The sequence below is a fragment of the Lepisosteus platostomus genome, chromosome 4 (genome assembly GCF_059453375.1).
Source record: "Lepisosteus platostomus isolate fLepPlt1 chromosome 4, fLepPlt1.hap1, whole genome shotgun sequence".
NCBI classification, from domain to species: Eukaryota; Metazoa; Chordata; class Actinopteri; order Semionotiformes; family Lepisosteidae; genus Lepisosteus; species Lepisosteus platostomus.
The window spans coordinates 70454943-70475444 of NC_142614.1; the positions used below are offsets into that span (position 1 = coordinate 70454943).

The 20502-nt window shown below is 49.9% G+C and overlaps 2 protein-coding genes and 1 non-coding gene across 6 annotated transcripts in view; 2 read left to right on the forward strand and 1 right to left on the reverse strand.

The window, feature by feature from the left end:
• Window positions 1–805: 805 nt before the first annotated feature.
• On the forward strand, window positions 806–14143 carry nop56 (NOP56 ribonucleoprotein homolog). 3 transcript variants are annotated; one of them, XM_088630526.1, is made up of 14 exons: window positions 806–867; window positions 1083–1130; window positions 1288–1423; window positions 3269–3358; window positions 3811–3925; window positions 4804–4971; window positions 5294–5492; window positions 6277–6464; window positions 6850–7001; window positions 8432–8532; window positions 9470–9618; window positions 10280–10401; window positions 11092–11247; window positions 12048–14143. In XM_088630526.1, exons 1-14 carry the CDS (start codon window positions 821–823, stop codon window positions 12285–12287), a joined length of 1911 nt encoding a protein of 636 aa, XP_088486652.1. In that variant the 5' UTR covers window positions 806–820; the 3' UTR covers window positions 12288–14143. The 3 variants fall into 3 exon arrangements, with proteins under 3 accessions (XP_088486652.1, XP_088486650.1, XP_088486651.1); XM_088630524.1 differs by having other exon boundaries at window positions 1083–1479; XM_088630525.1 differs by having other exon boundaries at window positions 1083–1479; window positions 12051–14143.
• On the forward strand, window positions 10578–10644 carry LOC148673728 (small nucleolar RNA SNORD57). Its single transcript, XR_015936239.1, has one exon. It is a non-coding gene; the product is annotated as a small nucleolar RNA SNORD57 (small nucleolar RNA).
• A 2837-nt stretch (window positions 14144–16980) lies between the features above and the next one.
• ubap2a (ubiquitin associated protein 2a) overlaps window positions 16981–20502 on the reverse strand; it is a 47469-nt gene continuing 43947 nt past the window's right edge. For both annotated transcript variants that reach the window (XM_088630523.1, XM_088630522.1), the window contains exons 25-27: window positions 19436–19503; window positions 18446–18637; window positions 16981–18065 (exon numbers count right to left, since the gene is read on the reverse strand). In XM_088630523.1, the coding sequence (XP_088486649.1) occupies window positions 17970–18065; window positions 18446–18637; window positions 19436–19503 (356 nt within the window). In that variant the 3' untranslated portion in view covers window positions 16981–17969. The remainder of the gene's footprint in view (window positions 18066–18445; window positions 18638–19435; window positions 19504–20502) is intronic.

A 20502-nucleotide genomic window follows, 5' to 3' on the forward strand; every position in this document is an offset into this window, starting at 1 on the left:
GTTTATTCCCTCGCTGAAAAGAAAAGAAAGAAAAGCCCAACGTTTCAGCCGTGGAGCCTTCTTCAGGTGTAGGCAGGGCTGCATAGCTGCAGTACTTCAGGGCCGGAAGAGTTCTTGTTTTCCTGCCCCTTGACATCTTAAGAGACAGATAAGACTTTATTGATCCCAAAGGGAAATTGATGTGTTACAGCAGCCCAAAACAAGCAAAACTAACAGACATCAGGATAGATAAAAAATTAGAATACGTACAGTAATACAAAATAAAATAAATAAAAATGACCAAATTGAACTCATTAATTGCTTAATTGGAGGCACTGGAGCCTCTCTTTGTCCTTAAGAAGTTGGGTTTGAGGGTCTCTCTAACCTGCGGGACAGTGGCCTGTGAGGACAGGGGTGGGTGCCCCCAGCCAGCAGGCCAGGTGTTTACCCAATGAAACAGAACATGCAGTGATTGCATTCGTCTAGAAAGCCGTGGGATCGCGAGGAACAATCAAGCCACACAGAGGCTCATCAGATCAGATCAGATCTTATCCTGTTTCCCAGGCGTGAAGTGATCAGACAGCACACGGCTCGCCCTCCCCTGGATAAACACTAGTGCGTCACAGCTCCTGCTCCCAGGCAGGGGGAGTAACGGGGGCAGAGTTGGTCACGCGAGGGGTGACAGCTGTGTCTGCAGCAGGGACTCACTCCCACACGCCGTCAGCCACGAGTCCAGGCTTACGCCCACACACACCGCGGACAAGTGTCCTGGACGTCCAGTCACCTGCCAGCATGGCTTTGGACAGTGGAAGGAAACCGGAGCACCTGGAGGAAACCCCACATGAACACGAGGAGAACATATGAACCCCAGACAGACAGCACCCCAGGGTGGGCATTGAGCCCCTGTGCTGAGAGCTAGCAATTACTTTATTATTACTATTATTATTATTATTATTATTATTATTATTATTATTATTATTATTATTGGCAGTAGGCAGTCTACAAACACACCAATCAACACACGAATTGGAGCTGCAGGGAAATACGTTTTGTGCATCTGTATGCTTTGCTGTGTGTGTGTGTGACTTTCAGTTGTCTTTCAGAATTAAGACTGCAGAAAGAGACCGGCGTCCTGGTGGAATTTCAACCAGGTGCGTGTTTTTTTTTAGTGTTGCATATCTTCTAATTTTTAGCATAGTATCTGTCCAAAATCTCGTTCCTCAGTCAGGGCGAAAGGATGTGACGGTAAACGCACAGCAGGTGGCGCCATGGAAACCCATCTCTCCACCCCCCCCCCTCCCCCCCCAGCTCTTGTTCTCGCGATACTTCGAAGAGCCAGGGGGCGGGCTCGGGCACGAAAGCGAGGTGGGGCGGCGCGCAGAGCACCTTGGGAAGGAGAACAGGCAGCACGAGAGGACGGAGCTGCGCCGAGGGAACAGCAATGGTAAGACGGCACGTGTGGGGAAGAAAATAACTTCACTGTGCAGACCGAGTCAGCAGGTGCTTTTCAGTGAGGGAATACAGTGGGGGGTATTGCTTGTGCGAAGGAACTGAGGAAAAATACGTTTTCTGGCTCTTTAGACGTAGCCGGCGGAGATGCGGGTCACACGCAGTCTGGAACAGTGGCCCCAGTCAGGGTGTTGCTGTTGCAAAGCAGTACTCGGTAGCGGTGTAATAAGTAGTATGAAATAGCTGTATCTGTGGAAAGTTACATATGGATGGGAAAAAATCAATATTTTTTATCAGATTTCTGCAGATCTTCGGTTAGTTGCATGCTAGCTCACAGCTGCTCGGGGCTGCAGCTAGGCCCCAGCAACAGAAAACGATATCTGACGCGGGGAACGGGCCGGGGAAGTCACAGTGCTGGGAAAGAGCCGCAGTTAAAACCCCTGCACCGCGCGCGCTCTGGAGCCCGGCTCGTGCTCGGAGCTGGCGCCGGCCCACGTGTTGCGCTCTCGCTCGGGAGCGGCGGTGGCGGGGCTGCTGCTGCACCATCCTGGGCCCGTCAGGGCTGGAGAAGGACGTGGGGTACGCAACACGAGGCGCTTGTTGCGGGGGGCGGGGGGTTCCTGGCGCGGGCCTCCGGCCCGTCGCCACGTGGTGTGGGGGAGCGGGGCGCGCACGTGGCGACGCAGGCCCGATCGGTTTCCTCTGAAGCGCCTCCAGGGGCGAGTTTCTGGTCCAATTCCTCTCTTCCCCCCCCAAAAAAATAAACAAATGAACCGCGGAGTGTTCGTGGCGTCTATCCCGACAGTCAGAATTCAAGCCTCTTTCCCGGGGTCTGAGTGCGGGGGTTGAGCACGCCGTGATGCCGGACCCACGTGGTTCCGGCGCGGGTCGGCCATGAGAGAGGCCTTACAGAATGAAATAGTTCACGCTTTTCTTTTTTACGCTGGAAAAACCTCGCTGTTGTTGGACTAAAAGCGCAGTGCCCCCTGGCGACCGCGGTTCTACTGGGAAATGACAAAATGGGAACAAGTAAAGGGTTATTTGCTGCTGAAAAGAGAAGTTACGTTTCGGCTGTGGAGCCTTCTTTGGTGGCTCCGCGGTGAATCGATCTTCTCTTTTCAGAAGGGAACAACCTTTGCCTTGTTCTTCTGCAGCCTGCGCATGCTGACACGGCTCCCTACTTGAATGGCAAAATAGCCTTCCTTTCTGCAGTACCTCTGATATCACGAGGAAGGGGGTGAGTCCCGTTAACACGCAGCATGAACACGCATTTGTAGTTTTTTGTTCTTATGTTAATCAGTAGTTCTTCCGCTTTTTGTCCCGGTCTCTTTTGATGTGGATCGTGTCTTGGCTCTGTAGTACACCAAGGTGTCGGATAATACCGATAGTTTGTGTTGGGGGACTCTCCCTGAGATCTGTTACCATGAATTACAGCTCAATCCTGCGGCTTGTCTAGGCCTCTGCGTGCCCTCCTGTACAGATAGGCAGCGGCTGTCGCTGCCCTTACAGTGCTTTTCATCTCCAAGCTCTTCACCGGACAAGCAAAGCAGAGACGGGGGTTTTAAAGGCACGCTGCTGCGTGGTGTAATGTGGAGCAGGCTGGTCTTGCACTTCGTTATTTCCAGGGTGCGTCTGAATATAGAGGGGAGGTGATTCACACTGAGGTTCGCAGCCCAGCTGGGAGATGCGCTGGCGGGTCAGAAGGGGGCGCCAGACCTGCTTGTTCCAGCGAGTGCAGGGAGACGTCAGGAGCTCGGACGGAGCCGGGACACCGGTGCTGCTGCTGCTGCTGCCTGCTGGCCCGTGGCGTGTGGCCTCACCCCCGGCCCTCTCTCCGCAGGTGCTGCTACACGTGCTGTTCGAACATGCGGCGGGGTACGCGCTGTTCGCCGTCAAGGAGGTGGAGGAGATCGGCATGCTGCTGCCCCAGGTGAGGCCCTGCCCTTTGACCCCGCCCCAATCATAATGACACTCGGGTGAGGGTGTTTGTCCTCCACGTGTAGCCTGAGACTGTCATTATCCATGGGCTAGAGACCACTGCAGTGCAGCTCTGCGCTGTAGTCAGACACATACCCTTGTTCTGTGCAGAAAATGTTGCTTGTGGTTTTTACCATAACTGCTTACTGCATGACTCATGGGGGGTGTGGGGCAGAGGTGTTGGGTAGAATTTCAGATTTATAAAGCACTTAAAGTAGAAGGTTAATGTTTGCGGTCAATTTTAGCATCCCTGGTGTTCTAAAGTATTCGGCGTCGGGCTTTTAATGTTCACAATTAAGGATCCAGCAGCTGAGAGCCCCCTGTACAGCGTGCTGAGTTCCCAGGGCTTGTGTGACTTGCGGTTTTAAATTCCGAGATGTTTGCACGTGTGTTTTCCGTCACCAGGTGGAGGAGAGTGTGCTGAATCTGGGGAAGTTCAGCACTGTGGTGAAGCTGGCGGCTTTCTCTCCTTTCAAGTCGGCCCAGGCGGCACTGGAGAACATCAACGCCATCTCTGAGGGTGAGGCGGGGAGTGCCGTGTGAGAGTGATCAGGGAGACTTGAAGGCGGCGAGGGGCGGGGCGGGGAGAGTCCGTGCCCAGATGTGGTGATGTTTCTGTAATCTGTCAATCCCCTGATGACCGCGTGATGTCAAAACTACAAAGCTGAACATATGGGCTGTTTTTTTTTTAATGTGGGACCCCCGTTTCCTCACTGTGCCTCTTCTGTGTGTGTATGTGTGTGCGTGCCTGGTCTATCCAGAAGCGAGTTTCCTCACTGTGCCTCTTCTGTGTGTGTGTGCGTGCCTCGTCTATCCAGAAGCGAGTTTCCTCACTGTGCCTCTTCTGTGTGTGTGTGCGTGCCTCGTCTATCCAGAAGCGAGTTTCCTCACTGTGCCTCTTCTGTGTGTGTGTGTGCGTGCCTCGTCTATCCAGAAGCGAGTTTCCTCACTGTGCCTCTTCTGTGTGTGTGTGTGCGTGCCTGGTCTATCCAGAAGCGAGTTTCCTCACTGTGCCTCTTCTGTGTGTGTGTGTGTGCGTGCCTGGTCTATCCAGAAGCGAGTTTCCTCACTGTGCCTCTTCTGTGTGTGTGTGTGTGTGTGCGTGCCTGGTTTATCCAGAAGCGAGTTTCCTCACTGTGCCTCTTCTGTGTGTGTGTGTGTGTGTGCGTGCCTGGTCTATCCAGAAGCGAGTTTCCTCACTGTGCCTCTTCTGTGTGTGTGTGCGTGCCTCGTCTATCCAGAAGCGAGTTTCCTCACTGTGCCTCTTCTGTGTGTGTGTGTGCGTGCCTGGTCTATCCAGAAGCGAGTTTCCTCACTGTGCCTCTTCTGTGTGTGTGTGTGCGTGCCTGGTCTATCCAGAAGCGAGTTTCCTCACTGTGCCCCCATGTTCCTGTGCAGGCGTGGTGCACGCTGACCTGAAGCTGCTGCTAGAGACCAGCCTACCGGCTGCTGGCAAGAAGAAGAAGGTTGTCCTGGGGGTGGCGGATGCCAAGATTGGGGCAGCGCTGCAGGAGGAGCTGGGGCTGTCCTGCCAGGCCGGGGGGGTTGTGGCCGAGATCCTCAGAGGTGAGATTTCCTGGACAGTCTTATCTTCGTACAGCCTCACAGGAGCAGATGCAGCATTTAAAAGCTTGGTGCTTGGTCTCTAGTGCTCCAGTACAGCGTAGCCTGTGCTGTAGAACGTAGACTGCCTGATTTGTGGTGATGTTCCAATCATACTGATCCCACTGATGCCTTCATACTGAAAAACTGAACATTCGGGCAGGGCTGTGCTGTGTCAGCGGTGCTGGATAAGACCCCTTTCCTCCTGTGCACATCAGCCCTTCTCCTTGCTGCTCTCTCTTGCTCATGGCCCCACGGCCGCCGTTTCTGGCTCTTGTGCCTCCAGGGGTCCGGCTGCACTTCCACGCCCTGGTCAAGGGTCTGACCGCCCAGTCCGCCTCCAAGGCCCAGCTGGGCCTGGGCCACAGCTACTCGCGGGCCAAGGTCAAGTTCAACGTCAACAAGGCCGACAACATGATCATCCAGTCCATCGCCCTGCTGGACCAGCTGGACAAGGACATCAACACCTTCGCCATGCGCGTCAGGTCGGTGTCCGCCTCCCTGGGCAGAGGAGCCAGTGAGACTAGGAAGGGGTTGTTTCTGATTTTCCCAGAGGCCTTACCCTGTTTGGGGGAAATGTTGAAATATGTTAGGCTGTAACTGGGCCACGGGCTCTGATTTCTTTCTAGCTTCTCGGGTTGACGCCATTTGTCCAGGTTTAAATCGTTGAGATGTCCGATTCGTGCAGATGCAGGGGGAGGCGGGGTTGGAATGGCCGGGCGTGTGCTCGTGTGCTGGTCTCAACTCTGCCCCCCGATGCCCTCCCAGTGCTTACCACAGCCAGTGTCCCTCCAGCGCTGTCTGTATAGGAAGAGGAGGAAAAGCGAGACTCCCGCGCCCCCCCCCACACGGAGCAGGACTCTTCCTGGCCTCTCCTGGGGGGGGAGGGGTACACCTCCTTCCTGAGGAGGCCTGGCCTCCGCGCTCCAGGCCTGCAGGACTTGTTTCACACGGGTGGGTGGGGGCGTGCTCCTTTCTGGGATCAGCTGCATTTGTCAGTCTCGGATTGTTGCGAGAGCCCGTTGCAGGCTCTCACGTGAGTAGTATTTTTTTTGCGTTGTTCGGCGTTGCTATGCTTAGTGTATCAATACATTTTTGAAGCAGCTGAGAGACCTGTGAAGGAGATTAATTGGTAATGACTTTAATATTGTGGACCACATGATGTAGAGAGGCGCATGCCCCCCCTTTGCACCTTGAGGACAGGAGATTACTGCGCTAGTTTTTGCACCCGTTTATTTTTTTGTCCTGACTCCCTTTTGAACCGTGCAGGGAGTGGTATGGGTATCACTTTCCAGAGCTGATCAAGATCGTGACCGACAACTCCACGTACTGCCGCCTGGCCCGGCTCATCGGCAACAGGAAGGAGCTGAGTGAGGAGAGCCTGGAGGCGCTGGAGGAGGTGGTGATGGACAGCGCCAAGGCCCAGGCTATCCTGGAGGCCTCGCGGAGTTCCATGGGTCAGTACCCAGAGTACCTCGGGGCAGCGCTGAACACGCTTCGTGCGGCCCGTGTACATGCTGCTCTTGCAGGAGGAGGACATAAGGGATGTTATTTCCTGAAATCTGTCAATCCACTGATTTTCTCCGTGACTGACAGACATGATTCTGATGTGTCCTTAGTCTTGCCGCATACCTTTTTGATTCTCGGTGAGGAAAGTCTGTTGTGAGCTTTTCTTGCAGGGTTGGTGGACCCGCTTTCAGGTTCAGTAATGATCATCTCCCCTGAAATATTTCCTGGAGGCTTGTTTTGTGGTTTAATCCTTTCTGTAATTCGCATAGATTACCAGGCCTGCTGTGTTCTGTCCTGCTGATGGGTGCTGAGCTCTCGTTTCGCTTCTCTCAGGGATGGACATTTCCCCCATCGACCTCATCAACATCGAGAGCTTCTCCAATCGGGTCATCTCGCTGGCCGAGTACAGGAAGGGGCTGCAGGAGTACCTTCGCTCCAAGATGAGCCAGGTTGCCCCTAACCTGGCGGCGCTCATCGGCGATGTGGTACGTCACTCTTCCCGGGCGACTCTCCCGATACTGTCCTCTCTGGTGCTCCAGCTGTGGTTGCATACCGGTACTATACTACCTGTGCAGTTACACGTGAACTAACGGCACATGGTTTACTAATACTTACCTCGCATGAGGATGGGTTTTCCCTTTCAATGCCCTGGATTGATCACTGCTTTGTGTACTGCTGTATGGCCCAGTAGTTGCACTTTCTCTGCATTCCAGAAGTCAGTTTGAATCCTGGCTTGCGAGTCCCTTGTTCTGAGCTGCGGCAGTGGGAACTGCTGGAGCACCTTTCCTCACGGGTCAGGCCCCATGCGAGTGTTGGCTTTTCTTCTAGTACAAGCCCTTTCCCGCATGTTATTCTCAAGGCATGGGCCTCTCTCTTGGATTAATAGCATTTTGTCACGGGTTGTTTCCATGGCCAGGCTGACACAGGTGTCGCAGACCTGTTTTAGCTGTTATACATTCCCCTGTCTGAGGGCACATGTGATGTGATACTTGAAATCTGTCAATCCACTGACTCGCTGTGATGACGGACCAAGGATGCTGATGTACCCTTCTCACAGAGCGCTAGTCCTTTTTCTTTAACCCGGTCTGCTTGCCCACTTCAGCTCTCTCATTGGAGGTTGAAGGTCTTTTTGCTAATTGGAGTTGAGTTGTAATTCAGGAGGAAACCAGTATCTCTCATTGATCCGCCATGTTTTAGGGAAGAGTTTGTTGTAGAACAAAATTTGCGATGCAGGGCACAGCACTTAAATTGTATTTGTGATGGAAGCCCCAGAAATCGCAGGAAGCATGCAAAGCTCTAAATGAAAGCTTTAAAACACTTGATCGCCCTGCAACTCACAACTGGCAGCCCACTGAAGCTCAGCAGTGAGAGCCTGGTCAGTACCTGCTGGGGGAAAACTAAGGTTGCTGCTGGAAGAGGTATTAGTGGGGCCAGCAGGGGGCGCTCACCCTGCGGTCTGTGGTGGGTCCTAATGCCCCAGTAGAGTGACAGGGATAGAGTACTGTTAAAAGACGCTGTCCTTCGGATAAGACATAAAACTGAGGTCCTGACTGTGGTCATTAAAAATCCCAGGGTGTTTCTCAAAAAGAATAGGAGTGTAACCCCGGCATCCTGGCCAAGTTTCCCATTGGCCCTTACCAATCATGGCCTCCTAATAATCCCCATTTCTGAACTGGCCTCATCACTGTTCTCCTCCATACCGATAGCTGATGTGTGGGGAGCGTTCTGGCGCACTATGGCTGCTGTTGCATCACCCAGGTGGGGCTGCACACTGGTGGTGGTGGTTGGGATCCCCATTACCTGTAAAGCGCTTTGAGTGGAGTGTCCAGAAAAGCGCTATATAAGTGTGATGAATTATTCTTATTATTGTCCTTCTGCATTTCTCAGTCCTCTCCACTGTCCTTTCCTCTGGCAGGTGGGCGCTCGTCTGATATCTCACGCGGGCAGCTTGACCAACCTGGCGAAGTACCCGGCCTCCACGGTGCAGATCCTGGGCGCGGAGAAGGCCCTGTTCAGGTACTGCCAGGGCGTGGCTGTGGTGATGGCAGGCCTCTGGGGCCGTGTGGAGTGACGGGTTGCCAGCGAGCCTGGCGCCCGCGTGATCGTCCCACGCCCCCGCCTACTGAGCAGCCACCAGGCGCTGTGTGAGAGAGGAGCATGATGGGTACGGAGAGTGAGACAGGCCAGGCTGGGGTGCCACGGACGAGTGGGGCTGAAGGCTAATCTGAAAGAGTGAGGTTACTGCAGACTGGAGAGTGAGACAGTAATGCACACACACCTGAGGGAGAGTGAGACACTAACACACGCACCTGAGGGAGAGGAGGCAGCACACACACTGGGAGAGTGAGACACTAACACATGCACGCACGCACCTGAGGGAGAGAAGGCAGCGCACGCACTAAGAGAGGGAGACTGACACATGCACGCACGCACCTGAGGGAGAGAAGGCAGCGCACGCACTAAGAGAGTGAGACTGACACATGCACGCACGCACCTGAGGGAGAGAAGGCAGCGCACGCACTAAGAGAGTGAGACTGACACATGCACGCACGCACCTGAGGGAGAGAAGGCAGCGCACGCACTAAGAGAGTGAGACTAACACATGCACACACGCACCTGAGGGAGAGAAGGCAGTGCGCGCACTAAGAAAGTGAAACGCTAACACACACGCACACCTGAGGGAGAGAAGGCAGTGCACGCACTGGGAGAGTGAGACACTAACACGCGTACACATGAGGGAGAGAAGGCAGCGCACACACTGGGAAAGCAGGAAGTTAAACTATAAAAAGGCAGCCCTGATGAACACGTTGCACTGTGATGCTTGAGTCCCTGTGAAAAGGAGTGTTATGTGGGCTCCTGAGTAAGCTGCCTTGCCGGCGCTCCTCCGTGAGAGTGTAAAGGTGATGCCCAGGGGCAGGTGTGCTCAGAGGGCCCTGTGCTCTTTTGCCTCCAGAGCCCTGAAGACTCGGGGAAACACGCCGAAGTACGGCCTCATATTCCACTCCACGTTCATCGGCCGCGCTGCAGCCAAGAACAAGGGGCGCATCTCCCGCTACCTGGCCAACAAGTGCACCATCGCCTCCCGCATCGACTGCTTCTCCGGTGAGTGGGGGGGGTGTGGGCGGAGCGCACCGACGCGGCTTGGTCTAATTGCATTTCAAAATTTAAATGGAAAGGCATTTTCTCGTGACGGCCATTTAAAATAAAGGTTCGGGTTAATTGGACGGACTTGCCGGTGCAGGTGTATTGAGAATAAGTGGAGGCAGCATGTCCAGTGTTTCCTTGTATTCAAGGAGTAGTGTTTAATTGTAGTCACAGCTTCTCCCACAGATCTCCATACTGCAAGCTCTAGGCTTATTCCTGCGGTAGAACCGAACCATATCTAGTGTCTTAAAAGGTTGGTTTGCTTCACTAGAACGTGCAAGTATCACCCAAGTCAAGAAGCAGCTCCCGTTTGTGTACTAGTTGAGCACCTTGTGGTTCCCTCTTCCATTCAAAGCCTGTTTTGTGCTGCAGGCAGGCATGTCATTAAAGACAATAGGGCTCTGCAGACTTTAGCAATGATGCTCAATTTTTCGTCAGCAGTATCCCACCTCTGGTGGATGTTGATAATCTTTACACTGAGCAAAGTCTGTGCACAGATGGGCCCGCCCTCGCCAGGAGGCTAGTGTCCATCCCAGCTGCTGCGTGTGGCTTTCTGTCCGCTGCTGCGCTGTTGCGTTCTGGGATCGTTACTGACCTCGTTTGTGTGTGTGCCTGCCAGAGGTTCCCACCAGCGTGTTCGGGGACAAACTGCGTGACCAGGTGGAGGAGCGGCTGTCGTTCTACGAGACTGGAGACGCCCCACGCAAGAACCTGGATGTCATGAAGGAGGCCGTGAAGGAGGTACGGGGGAGCTGGAGTCCCTTTTAAATCGCTTGCACCCCAGAAACGTCTAAACCAGGAACTGCGCACGCTTGGCGATCACACTGGGGCAAAGTTCTGACTGAGATCGGTATATCGGCTCAGAGCTCAAAGTGGCGCCTTGGGCTCGCGCGCCCAGAGAGGGGAGCCTGCAGTGCTGTGGGTGATGACTCGCTTACCCCGACAAACACATGGGGGTACAAACTGATTTAATGAGCCTGACACAGCAGGGCTTCCCCTGGGCTGAGCTGCATGTGAGGCACAGGCGTGAGGAGGAGCAGCGGGCGAGGGAAGGTCAGCTGTGCTCTTCACAGAGTGATGAAGACGCTGCAAGATCCTCCAGTTGTACCATTTCCTGACCTTGGCAGGTCTTCAAGATGGTTGTGCATGTTCAGCAGCTGGGGAAATGAGATTGCTCTGGCACTTGTCTCTTAGCCAGGTGCTCCAGACATCCAAGTTGGCAGGAATAAAGGGGGGTGCAGGAGTCCCTTTTGTGGAAGGCCAGGAGTTGAAAAGTAGGAGTGTTGATCGTGGTGGGCAGACAGAATCAAGGCTATGGAGACTGTAACTGGTCTGAATTGCCCTGCCTTAGTCTCGCTACACATGCTTTTCGTCCCCATCTGATTTTCCCATCCCTGATGTCCCTGACCCTCTGCTCCCCGTTCGTTGCAGGCGACGGAGGTGGCTGCCGAGATCAAGCGAAAGCTGGAGAAGAAGGAGAGGAAGCGCAAGAAGAGGGAGAAGAGGAAGCTGGAGGCTCTGGCTGCTGCAGCAGATGAGGAAGTTGAGGAGGAAACGAAGGCGAAGAAGGCCAAGACTAATGGAGAGGTGAGAGCTCTGGTGGTACTGCTGTGTTTTCTGCAGAGGTCAAGTGCTCCTGGATGCCTTGATGTCCTGAAACCTCTTGTTCCCTGAAGTGTTGTCAACTAGAACATGTTGGGTATCATCCAGTGTCTGGGTTAGTGATAAAACTCTAAATTAAAGCACCATTGCTTCGTTACAGAACTAAAGAACACGAAGCTCTGACCTCTCATTGCGGACTCTTTAAATTTAGGCCACAGTGGGCCTCTGATCACCTGCTGGAGGTTTTAAAGACTTCCTGACCCCACACTCCCACCTTGCTGTACAGCTCTGGTTTGCAACATTAGGTGTAGATCTGCATTGGATGTGATTAAAAAGCAAACCTTACTGTTCTCACTTTAGATCTGTAGTATAACCAGCTGATTTGCACTATGGAATGAGTAGCTCATTACACACTAGGGTGTTGGCTTTCAGGATTCTGCAGTGGGACAGGTAAGGGATGTTTGGTATTAAGATCTTAACTGGGGCCGGGTTACTTGAACCACAGTGTCCCCTACAGTGACCTCACTGTGGGGATAAAAGCAGGCAATGCAATGAGTCTGATCCAGCAGGAGCCCAGGGTCCTTTCACTGAAGTCAGGTGCTGTGAAGGGTTTAACCCTTTGTGCGTTGGCTCGCTGGGGTTGTCTCTACACAGTGTCTGGAGATGAATTTTCTGGGAAGTTGTAAAGCCCAGCTAATGCGTCACTTCATTTTGTTCCTGGGCTCGGGGCACAGCTTGAGGCTTGTGTAGTTTTCAGTGTAACGACACTGCCCTCCTCTCCCCAGGAGAACGGGGAGCCCGAGACGGTGGTGAAGAAGAAGAAGCAGAAGCAGCTGGTGGAAGAGGAGCCATCGGAGAATGGGGCAGAGGAGGACGTGGCTCCTGCCAAGAAGAAAAAGAAGAAGAGGAAGAGTGAGGCTCTGGAGGAGGAAGAGGAGGTGCAGGAGGTGGTTGAGCCCGAGACTCCACAGACAGACAAGAAAAAGAAGAAAAAGAAAAAGAGCAAAGCCGAGGAGGATGAATGATATCTACCATGTGCCGTCCTCAGAGACTTGACATTTCTTGGCTCGTAGTACTGTACAGTATTTTTTATATTCATTCTCTTGGTCTCGCTTGCTTCTAAGATCCTTGGTTTTGAGTCGGGGCAGGAAAGACCCGGCGAGTCTGAAGCAGTCCTCATCCACATGCCTTAAGAAGCTGTTTTTAAGTTTGTTCCGGGGAGAAGTGGCTGGATTCCCAGGCTTTTCTTCAGAAGCGTTCCTGGGAAGCGACTCCTGTTTTAAACGGAGGAGCTGGGTAAAGTTGCTGAATTACAAACTTACTTCAAAATGTTGATCTTTGAATATGAACCTGTTTGCGTCGGTCAGTTACCATATTTCTGTCAGCTGGACTTTTTGTTACTGTAAGAAGGAAAAAAAATATTTCAAACCCGTCTGCTGGCTGTTGGCTTGGTGACACTGCCTGAAAGTGTTGTCCCTCCTTCAGTGGAGAAGGGGGGTGGTCAGCTCTGAGCCCATCCCTCCTCAGGTCTTGACTGACTGAAGTGAATGAGGTCTGAGGTTTCTGCTGTAGGTCGCTGGGTCTGAAGGAGGCGCCAGCGGTCCTGCAGCTGTGAGTCGGACCGTCCTGGACTGGTGGGCAGTGTGCAGGGAGGTCACCTGCTCCGGGGCCTGGGATGTGTGGAGTTATCCGGGATTAAATGTGTTTTTTTTGCCTCCAGCCTGTGGGCCTGGTTTGAGAAGAACGTATGCAGCCAGTGCCTTGATCAGATCTTGCCTTGGAGCAGTGGTCTCGAACAGTGGGACTGTAGAGTTCCTCGTCCCTCGGGTCTCCGCGGTCCCGCATCAGCACAGAGCTCCGCTGCTCGGATCATGCAAAGGTGGTTAAACTTGTGGAGTTGATTGAGCAGTTAAAGGATAGCTTCAATTAATCGTTTGACAGCTAGCAAAAGACAGTAGACTGAGCAGTTCTGTAGGCCGCTGAGTTGCAGGTATGATGGCTTCTGAAGAATTGTTACCAGAGTAAAGCAGTGTGTGTAATGGACATGACAAGGAGTGGCAGCGGTAATTTGAAGTACCTAAAACGCATTGGGGCAATTTGGGTTTTTGAGGGCACTATGGCTCACTCTCCTCCTGTGTGTGGGGTGTCCATACGAGCCAACTGCCCCCCCGTCCCCTGAGACCCCCAGATGTTCCATCTGGGTCCAGCCCGTCCCGCACCTTCTTCAGGCAGCTCCCAGAGCTTTACTGGTTCTGGTTCAGAAGTCTTTTTAACGGAAGGCTTTGCTGGTAAAGGTCTGTATTAAACGGAATACGAACAGTTAATTTTCCTGCCATTACATAATGATGGGTGTTTTTTTTTTCCTGCAGCAGCAGGTTTAAAGGTGTTCGCAGTTGGTAATGTTATGAAGATTAATTGCCACCATGAATTGTAGAAAATTGCCTAATGGAGTACCGTTAATAATCGTTCTTCACAAAGTGTTGGAAGTGTCTTTTGTGAATGAATTGAATTTTGTGCTTTTTAGCGTTTTAGATCTCCCTCATACTCTTCGTGCGATTGGCCTAACAACAAAAATTGAAAATACTTGTTTTTCATGTACTGCATGCACATGTAAAAATTCTGGCTCGGACTTGCTTAGGTTTGTCAGCAAAGAGATCACATGTTGTATGAACAGCTGAGGCAGGTGCCCAGCTGCCAGGAGTGTCTGACATTAACAGGCGCAGGTGAGCTCAGCTCATCTCTTCCAGCAGCAGGAGATTGCAGGCTGCTGGTTTCTTCTGTATTTGGAAGTAGGACATGTGCTAAAGTGGTACAGACAGGGGAAGAAATGTCCACTGCCACATGGTGTACGGTTTTTCATAATAAACTTTTACCACACAAATCCTGTCTCATCTGTCCATTGAAGCTAGGCTGCAGGATTGGAGCTGATGCACTGCTAGCTACAAATGGAAGTACCTTCATAGACTATGTAGAGATGCTTCAATTTCACAATTCATATTTCGTGCCCATGTACAGGTGCCTTGTTTTAACTGCGGTTAAGTTTGAGGCTGGTCTGTGGCTCTTGTAACTAATGGCTTGCATCTTGTTAAGTCAAACAGGTTACTGTCATTCTTTTAAAAAGCTGCCTTTTATGGTTTCCCATTTTGGTTAATATTATTTAGTACCTTGAGGCATGCAATTATCTGGTTCCAGTACCATGAAGACACAAACATGGTATTATTCTGTGTTCCAGGACTTAAAGCTGGTTCTATGGTTCTGTCATTTTAGCAGAGAGTGGGGGTTAGGCAGTTGGTCTTCTTAGAAATGATTTGCACAAACCTTGTACTTCCCAATGATGACTACAGTGAACATATGTGCTACAGTTTTAAGGTGCTATTTTAGCCCGAACTAGTGTATTAGTAATGGCATACCGATCTGTACACTAAACTACTAACATCTTCAGATTCTGGATTAGAGGTGGTGGGTCTTAATTCTCGCCCTCAAGGATCCCCTTCTTCCTAATATTCATTCCAGCCAAGGTTGAGGTCAGTTTTCAGGATGTCTTTTCTCCTTAAATCTATTTTGGCTCTTAAAGGGATCGCAATGTCATTTTTATATTTTGGGGTTAGAATTGGCATTGATGAGTGCATTTCAAACCACAATGAAGGTAAAATGCACAATAATTTGTTAAACCCACAATTTGCATCACAGATTAAATTTCCAGGTACTGTATGTGCAGTGCCATCTTCTGCAATTCAGATTGAGGCAACAAAATGTCTAGTGACCTGAATGAACTTTTGATCCAATAGAAATATCGCTCACAATTTTGAGCCTGTTTTGGGAGATTAATACCTTAAGTCTGCAATGCAGATCCTGGAACACTTCTGCAGTGAAATGTCTACTGCACAACCTGTACTTATTCACTTGCACATCACAGTGACAAGAGCAGGAAGGGCTGTATCATGTAATTTGTGGGAACTTTCCCTCTCACCCATAGGGAGAGCAGGGGAGTGCAACATTATGGTGACTTGCAGTGCTTTGAAAAAATAATTCTATTGTGGCATGAATTTATTTTGGTAGGGAGATTTAATAACCATTCTGAGAAACCTGGACTGTGGTTTCTCTTTAAGCTTTGTGTGGTACCAAGCCTGTATCACTGGGTTTCAGAGCTCCTTTCATGCAGCTGTTATCCGAGTTGGATTGGGAACTCTGCAGAAAGGAAAACATTCATCTTGGGAGAGTCCAATAAGCTCATTCTTACCTCCATCTGTGGTCCAAAGAATGGTCCTTTGGACCATTCGAGACAAGAATGGGCTGAGTCAGGTTGTTAAGGGACAACAGTAACTCTTTAGGATCAGGGTTCAGTACGAATCGAAATGGGAGTTTTCTGAAGCTCTTGGACATGGTATTATGGTATTGTGTATTGGCAGCCAGTGTTTGGAGGACAACCCAGCAGCATGCTGTAGTCCAACACTGCATTTCCAGGCAAGAAACTGACATTTACATCAACTAGGAAAAAAAAATGGTCTACATGCTGATCACTCACTCATTTTAGCACTCTTAATTTTGTTCAAAATTTTATTTCAACAGCTAAGAGTAATATGGTCCTTATCTTTTCTTTTTTTAAAACCAATTTGGAAAGTCAGAATTTTCCCACCTATTCTTTAGTTCTCGGCGTGGAGCAGCACACCCAATTTCTACCGAACTGTGGAGGTCAATAAAAAGGGTGATTGCTAAATGAACCACATTCCCTATCACACAGGTGCTCTAGCTCTGTAACAGAGATCATGACTACTGCAATTGAGTTCATAAATAGGTCACTTCATGTAATTAAGCCCTCAGCTGGGGAAGATTCCAAACACTTCGCTTCTTAACCCAGTTTGTAAAGGCACCTGCTAGCTGCTTACAGACCCACCAAAACAGTGTTCCTAATACGCTCACTTTGATGTATACTTTTAATCTCATATAAAGAGGGTTTATAATTTCCATGAAGCAGATGAATGGAATAAGGCAATACTTGCAAGCAGTGAGCTCTCAACACGTGGATTGAGCCAAAACTTATACTTTAAAAACAAATCAATCCCTCCAAAACAAGTCTGAAAATGGTTAAATGGAACGATTAAGAAAAAAAATAAAAATGGAGGGCTTTAGGGACTAGTGTCCAAAACTCAAAAGTAATATTCTGAGCGACAGGTGAATCTGGAAAAAAGACACTGAAATTGAAGACACGAGAATTTTGCAAATGAGCAAAAAAAAATAATGAAAAGTGTTACAAGACACTTGAAGCACAACAGTAAAAACTGTAATCCTGGGAGTAATGACTTGATAAAATAAAAGGATTAATAATACAAACTGCCAAAGAAAAACAATCAATATATCAAGCCTTTTACAATAGATATTAGTCTCAGGTTCTAAGAAACTGGAAAAGTATTGGGTGAATATGTATGATACTGAGATCTACAGGGGTTAAATCAGCTTAAAACTACATTGTCGGGGCCATACATAAGGAAAAATTATTTAGCCCCCTCTAACGAGAATTTCAGCTCTCTAGGAACAGTATCCAAATATTGGGGAATTGCAAATGGAATATCGATTAATAAGGCATGAATGATGAGAGCTAGAACTAACCAGATGAATGCTTAAACAAAGGCATTCTAAGAACCAGTGAACAAAGATATAGAAAGGTAAGAGAATTCATCTCTAAGCCTATATGGGATGTTAATAGATTCCACATACACATTCTGAACTGCTCAGAACTTTATTTGATGGGTGACAGGTTTAAAATAAAACATGTTTTGGGTCATGGAGGAGGAAGGCAACAAAATCAGGGTTTTCCGTTGAAAAATATTCAAGAAGAAGAGTCTGAAAGGCCAGGAGACAAGGAGGCAGGTACAGGACATACTCCTCAATACTAAGTAAACAAGACTCAGCCGATCTGAGGAGCGGACACTCAAAAACAATAATAGGGACACCATTTGAAAATGACAGAACGGAAAAACACACACGGGCATCTCTCAAATTACAAGAAAATTCAATTCACCTTGAAGGCCTTAAAATCCATAAGAACCTCAAGAGCAGAAAAAATACCGCAGGCAGAAGAGTCTCGTGCCAGTAACTCTCTCGGTCTGTCAGAGGATCTGTCAGGTGCAGGAACTGGGGAAACTGCAAACTGATAAACCAGAAAGAAGTTCCACATCTACCCCAAGAAGAAAACTACTTTTACAAGCTGCAAACTGGGCAAAACAAACCCAAGTTACAAAAAAGGGGGCTTGCATTTTGAATAACACCATGAATTCTTCAGTTCAAAGAGTTTCAGGTATGGGATACTTACGTAAAAAAACATTTCAGGTATGCCTTGTGGTATTTCTGTTTTTATTTTGCTCCTTCCCCCCCATTTAATATATAAGTTAGGTCCATTATTTTTTTCCTTATGTATTTTTATATTCCCTACAATTTGCAAAAAAAGACAAAAAAACATCCTTCAAAAATGAAGAGACCACATTTCAGGTTCTACCATTACATATATATATAAATACATACATAAATATTTTACATACAATGACAGCAAAAGAAAAAGTGAAGGAGAGCCACGATGGTGTTGGCATTTCACATCTAAACTCTGTCTTCATCTCCCACTGACGAGAGTGTGGTGATGACGTCTCTGACCAGTCATAGTTTTATGGGGCTGGAGGGGGGGGGGGAGGGGGTACAGAAGGATGACCCCAGCCTCAGTTGCCCCAGTAAGTGGAGCTGCCGTAGCTGGATTTGTTGGTTTGGCTCTTCTGCTGCAAGCTGTTGGACTGGCTGCGCTGGGTGGTCCCGGCCTGCAGGGGGCGATAGGCGCGTGAGAGAAGGCACGGGCGACGAGCGGCTGCCGATACTGCCCCCAACTCCACCCCATCCCCACACCCCCGCCTCTCCCCCACCCAGACCTACCACTGCAAGAAACTCGTCAGGAACTGCTGCACCTCGTGAGATGATCGCCATTTCAAACAAAACAAAACAAGCGCTAGTCTCCACAACCACCATCAACCTAATTCCTGTACCCTCGCTCTGACCTGTCCGGTCACTATAATGCCACCTCTATGTATTCTATCAGCTCTTCTGTGCCCATCCCTACACTGCAATCCCTCACTCCTCCTTGGCGTTACCTGCAGACCCCCGATCCCCACACAGCCGGCCGGGGGAGCTGCGGACAGCTTACCTGGCTGTCCTGCTGCAGGTGGTGGTGCAGCAGCTGGGAGTGAGGCTGCTGGTGGGCGGGCAGGATGTGAAGGAAAGGCGCCGGAGCATACCCCGGGGTCGCCCCGGGGTTCAGGGGGCCCGCGCCGCCCAGCGCGGAGGGCAGGCTGAAGGGGGGAGGGGTGCCTGCATGGAAACCCTGCTTATCGAAGGACTGGAGGGGGAGAGACGAGACAAACGGGAGGCTCAGCACCCCAAAGCCAGACCCGGGGTCACAGGATCCCGCAGAGGGCTGCGGGGAAAGGCTCACGACAGGAGAGCTGGAATATGGCAACACTTTAAAAAGAGAGGGAGGAGCACCTTGGCTTCGTCTCGCCGCACAGGGCCTATAACAAAGTCGGACTTTTAGTTTTTTGTGGCACCTGTTGCTTTGGACCACGAACACCAAGAATTTGGTTTTCACAGATCGTCGAGCTGCCATCTTGAAGCCAAAATAAAAACGTACAACTGTGAATTCCAATCCTGTCTGCAAAGCTATCTGTGTTACACCGCAGTTCGGGCCTAGGACTAACTTCACACGCGACTCGGTTTCATGCCCAATATAAAACTGGAGAGCTGTGTAACGGATGATCACATCTGTTGACTGTCCTGACCATTTTCCTCAGTGAGGCACGTTCTAGATGTTTAACTGGAGAGAGCTCAGATCAGGAACAGGGAAAGTGTGTGTGCAGCAGGAGTGATGATGTGCTCAAAGAATGCAAATTCGAGCTACATAAAGAGAGCAGGGCTGGTCAGCAAATGACTCCTGGCAAATAACTGAAGGCATTAAACTTTTGTCTACACCAGCATGCACATTTTATTCTTAAGCACTTTACAACCCACTACTACTGCATTCTCCCATTATTCAGCTAAATACAGAGTAACCGCAATCTAAACCATTTCAGAAATGTTCGATGCAGCTCCTTGGACACTTGAGGGGTCAGATGTGTGCCCAGGGCACAGCCACACTCACCTGCGTCTTGTTGTAAACAGAGCCGCTGATGTCTGGCACTCCAGCGTTATTGGATGCCACTGAGACACCTGAAAACAAACCGGTAATCCGACAATCAGAACTGCTCATACAAATCATTACATTTTACTGACAAGCACCTCTTTTTAAATACACTTTAACTGCAAACCCATTTCGTTAGGTTCAAAACTAAATGTTCTACAAGGATTTTGAGACAACTGTGGCCATCTTGACGTGAGGGCTAAGGAACTTTATATTCTTTTATGTCATGAAATCATGATAAAAAATGTACCTGAATACAAATACAGTAGCATGGTGATTGAAAAGATTAAAAACATAAAAAACTTTCTGCACATCCAAATCACCACATGGCTGTCAAGTGTTGAAAAGAATATAAACCAGATTAACTTCACTTTAACCACAAATCTCATTACTGGCAAACACGGACAACGTGGGTTATTAGTTCAGCCTCTCTACACATCTCAACAATCTACTGTCAAGAGGCAAGGAGAGAGAGTGATGAAGCTCCACCTAAGGGCTCTGTACTTCATTGCAGCAGACACGGGCTAAGACTGAGAACTCATCAAGGTCTAATGCCTCAGATTCAACTTCAAAAACCTCTTAACATCTGCTGGTGGGTTGAAATCTGGAAAAGCAGCCCTGACAGATGTTCACTTTCAATTGAGGCTGGCTGCCTGGCAGTGCACTGAGGAGAGAATAAGACCTTTCAGGGTGTGGAAGAAAAGGAAACCGCGAGCTAAGTGAAGCAGGTCTCAGAGGATGTGTGCGTTGCACTCCTCTCCCCCCAGGCCACTGCAAGAGGCGGCAGGCAGTAGCAAACCTGGCTGCATGACACACAAGTAATAGTCCTCGCCTGCACTGATCTAGAACTTCTTATCCCCAAGGATCCCACAGCACTTTACACATAGGATCGAACCCACGTCTTCCACCACTGCATCCAAGTGAAGCCCTGCAGCCATTACTGGCCAGCGGCTCCACTGCCACAGCAGATCAGGTGGACAATTTTACCACCTGAATGAAGGAGGATCGTTAGGAAAGCTAGATTGTGC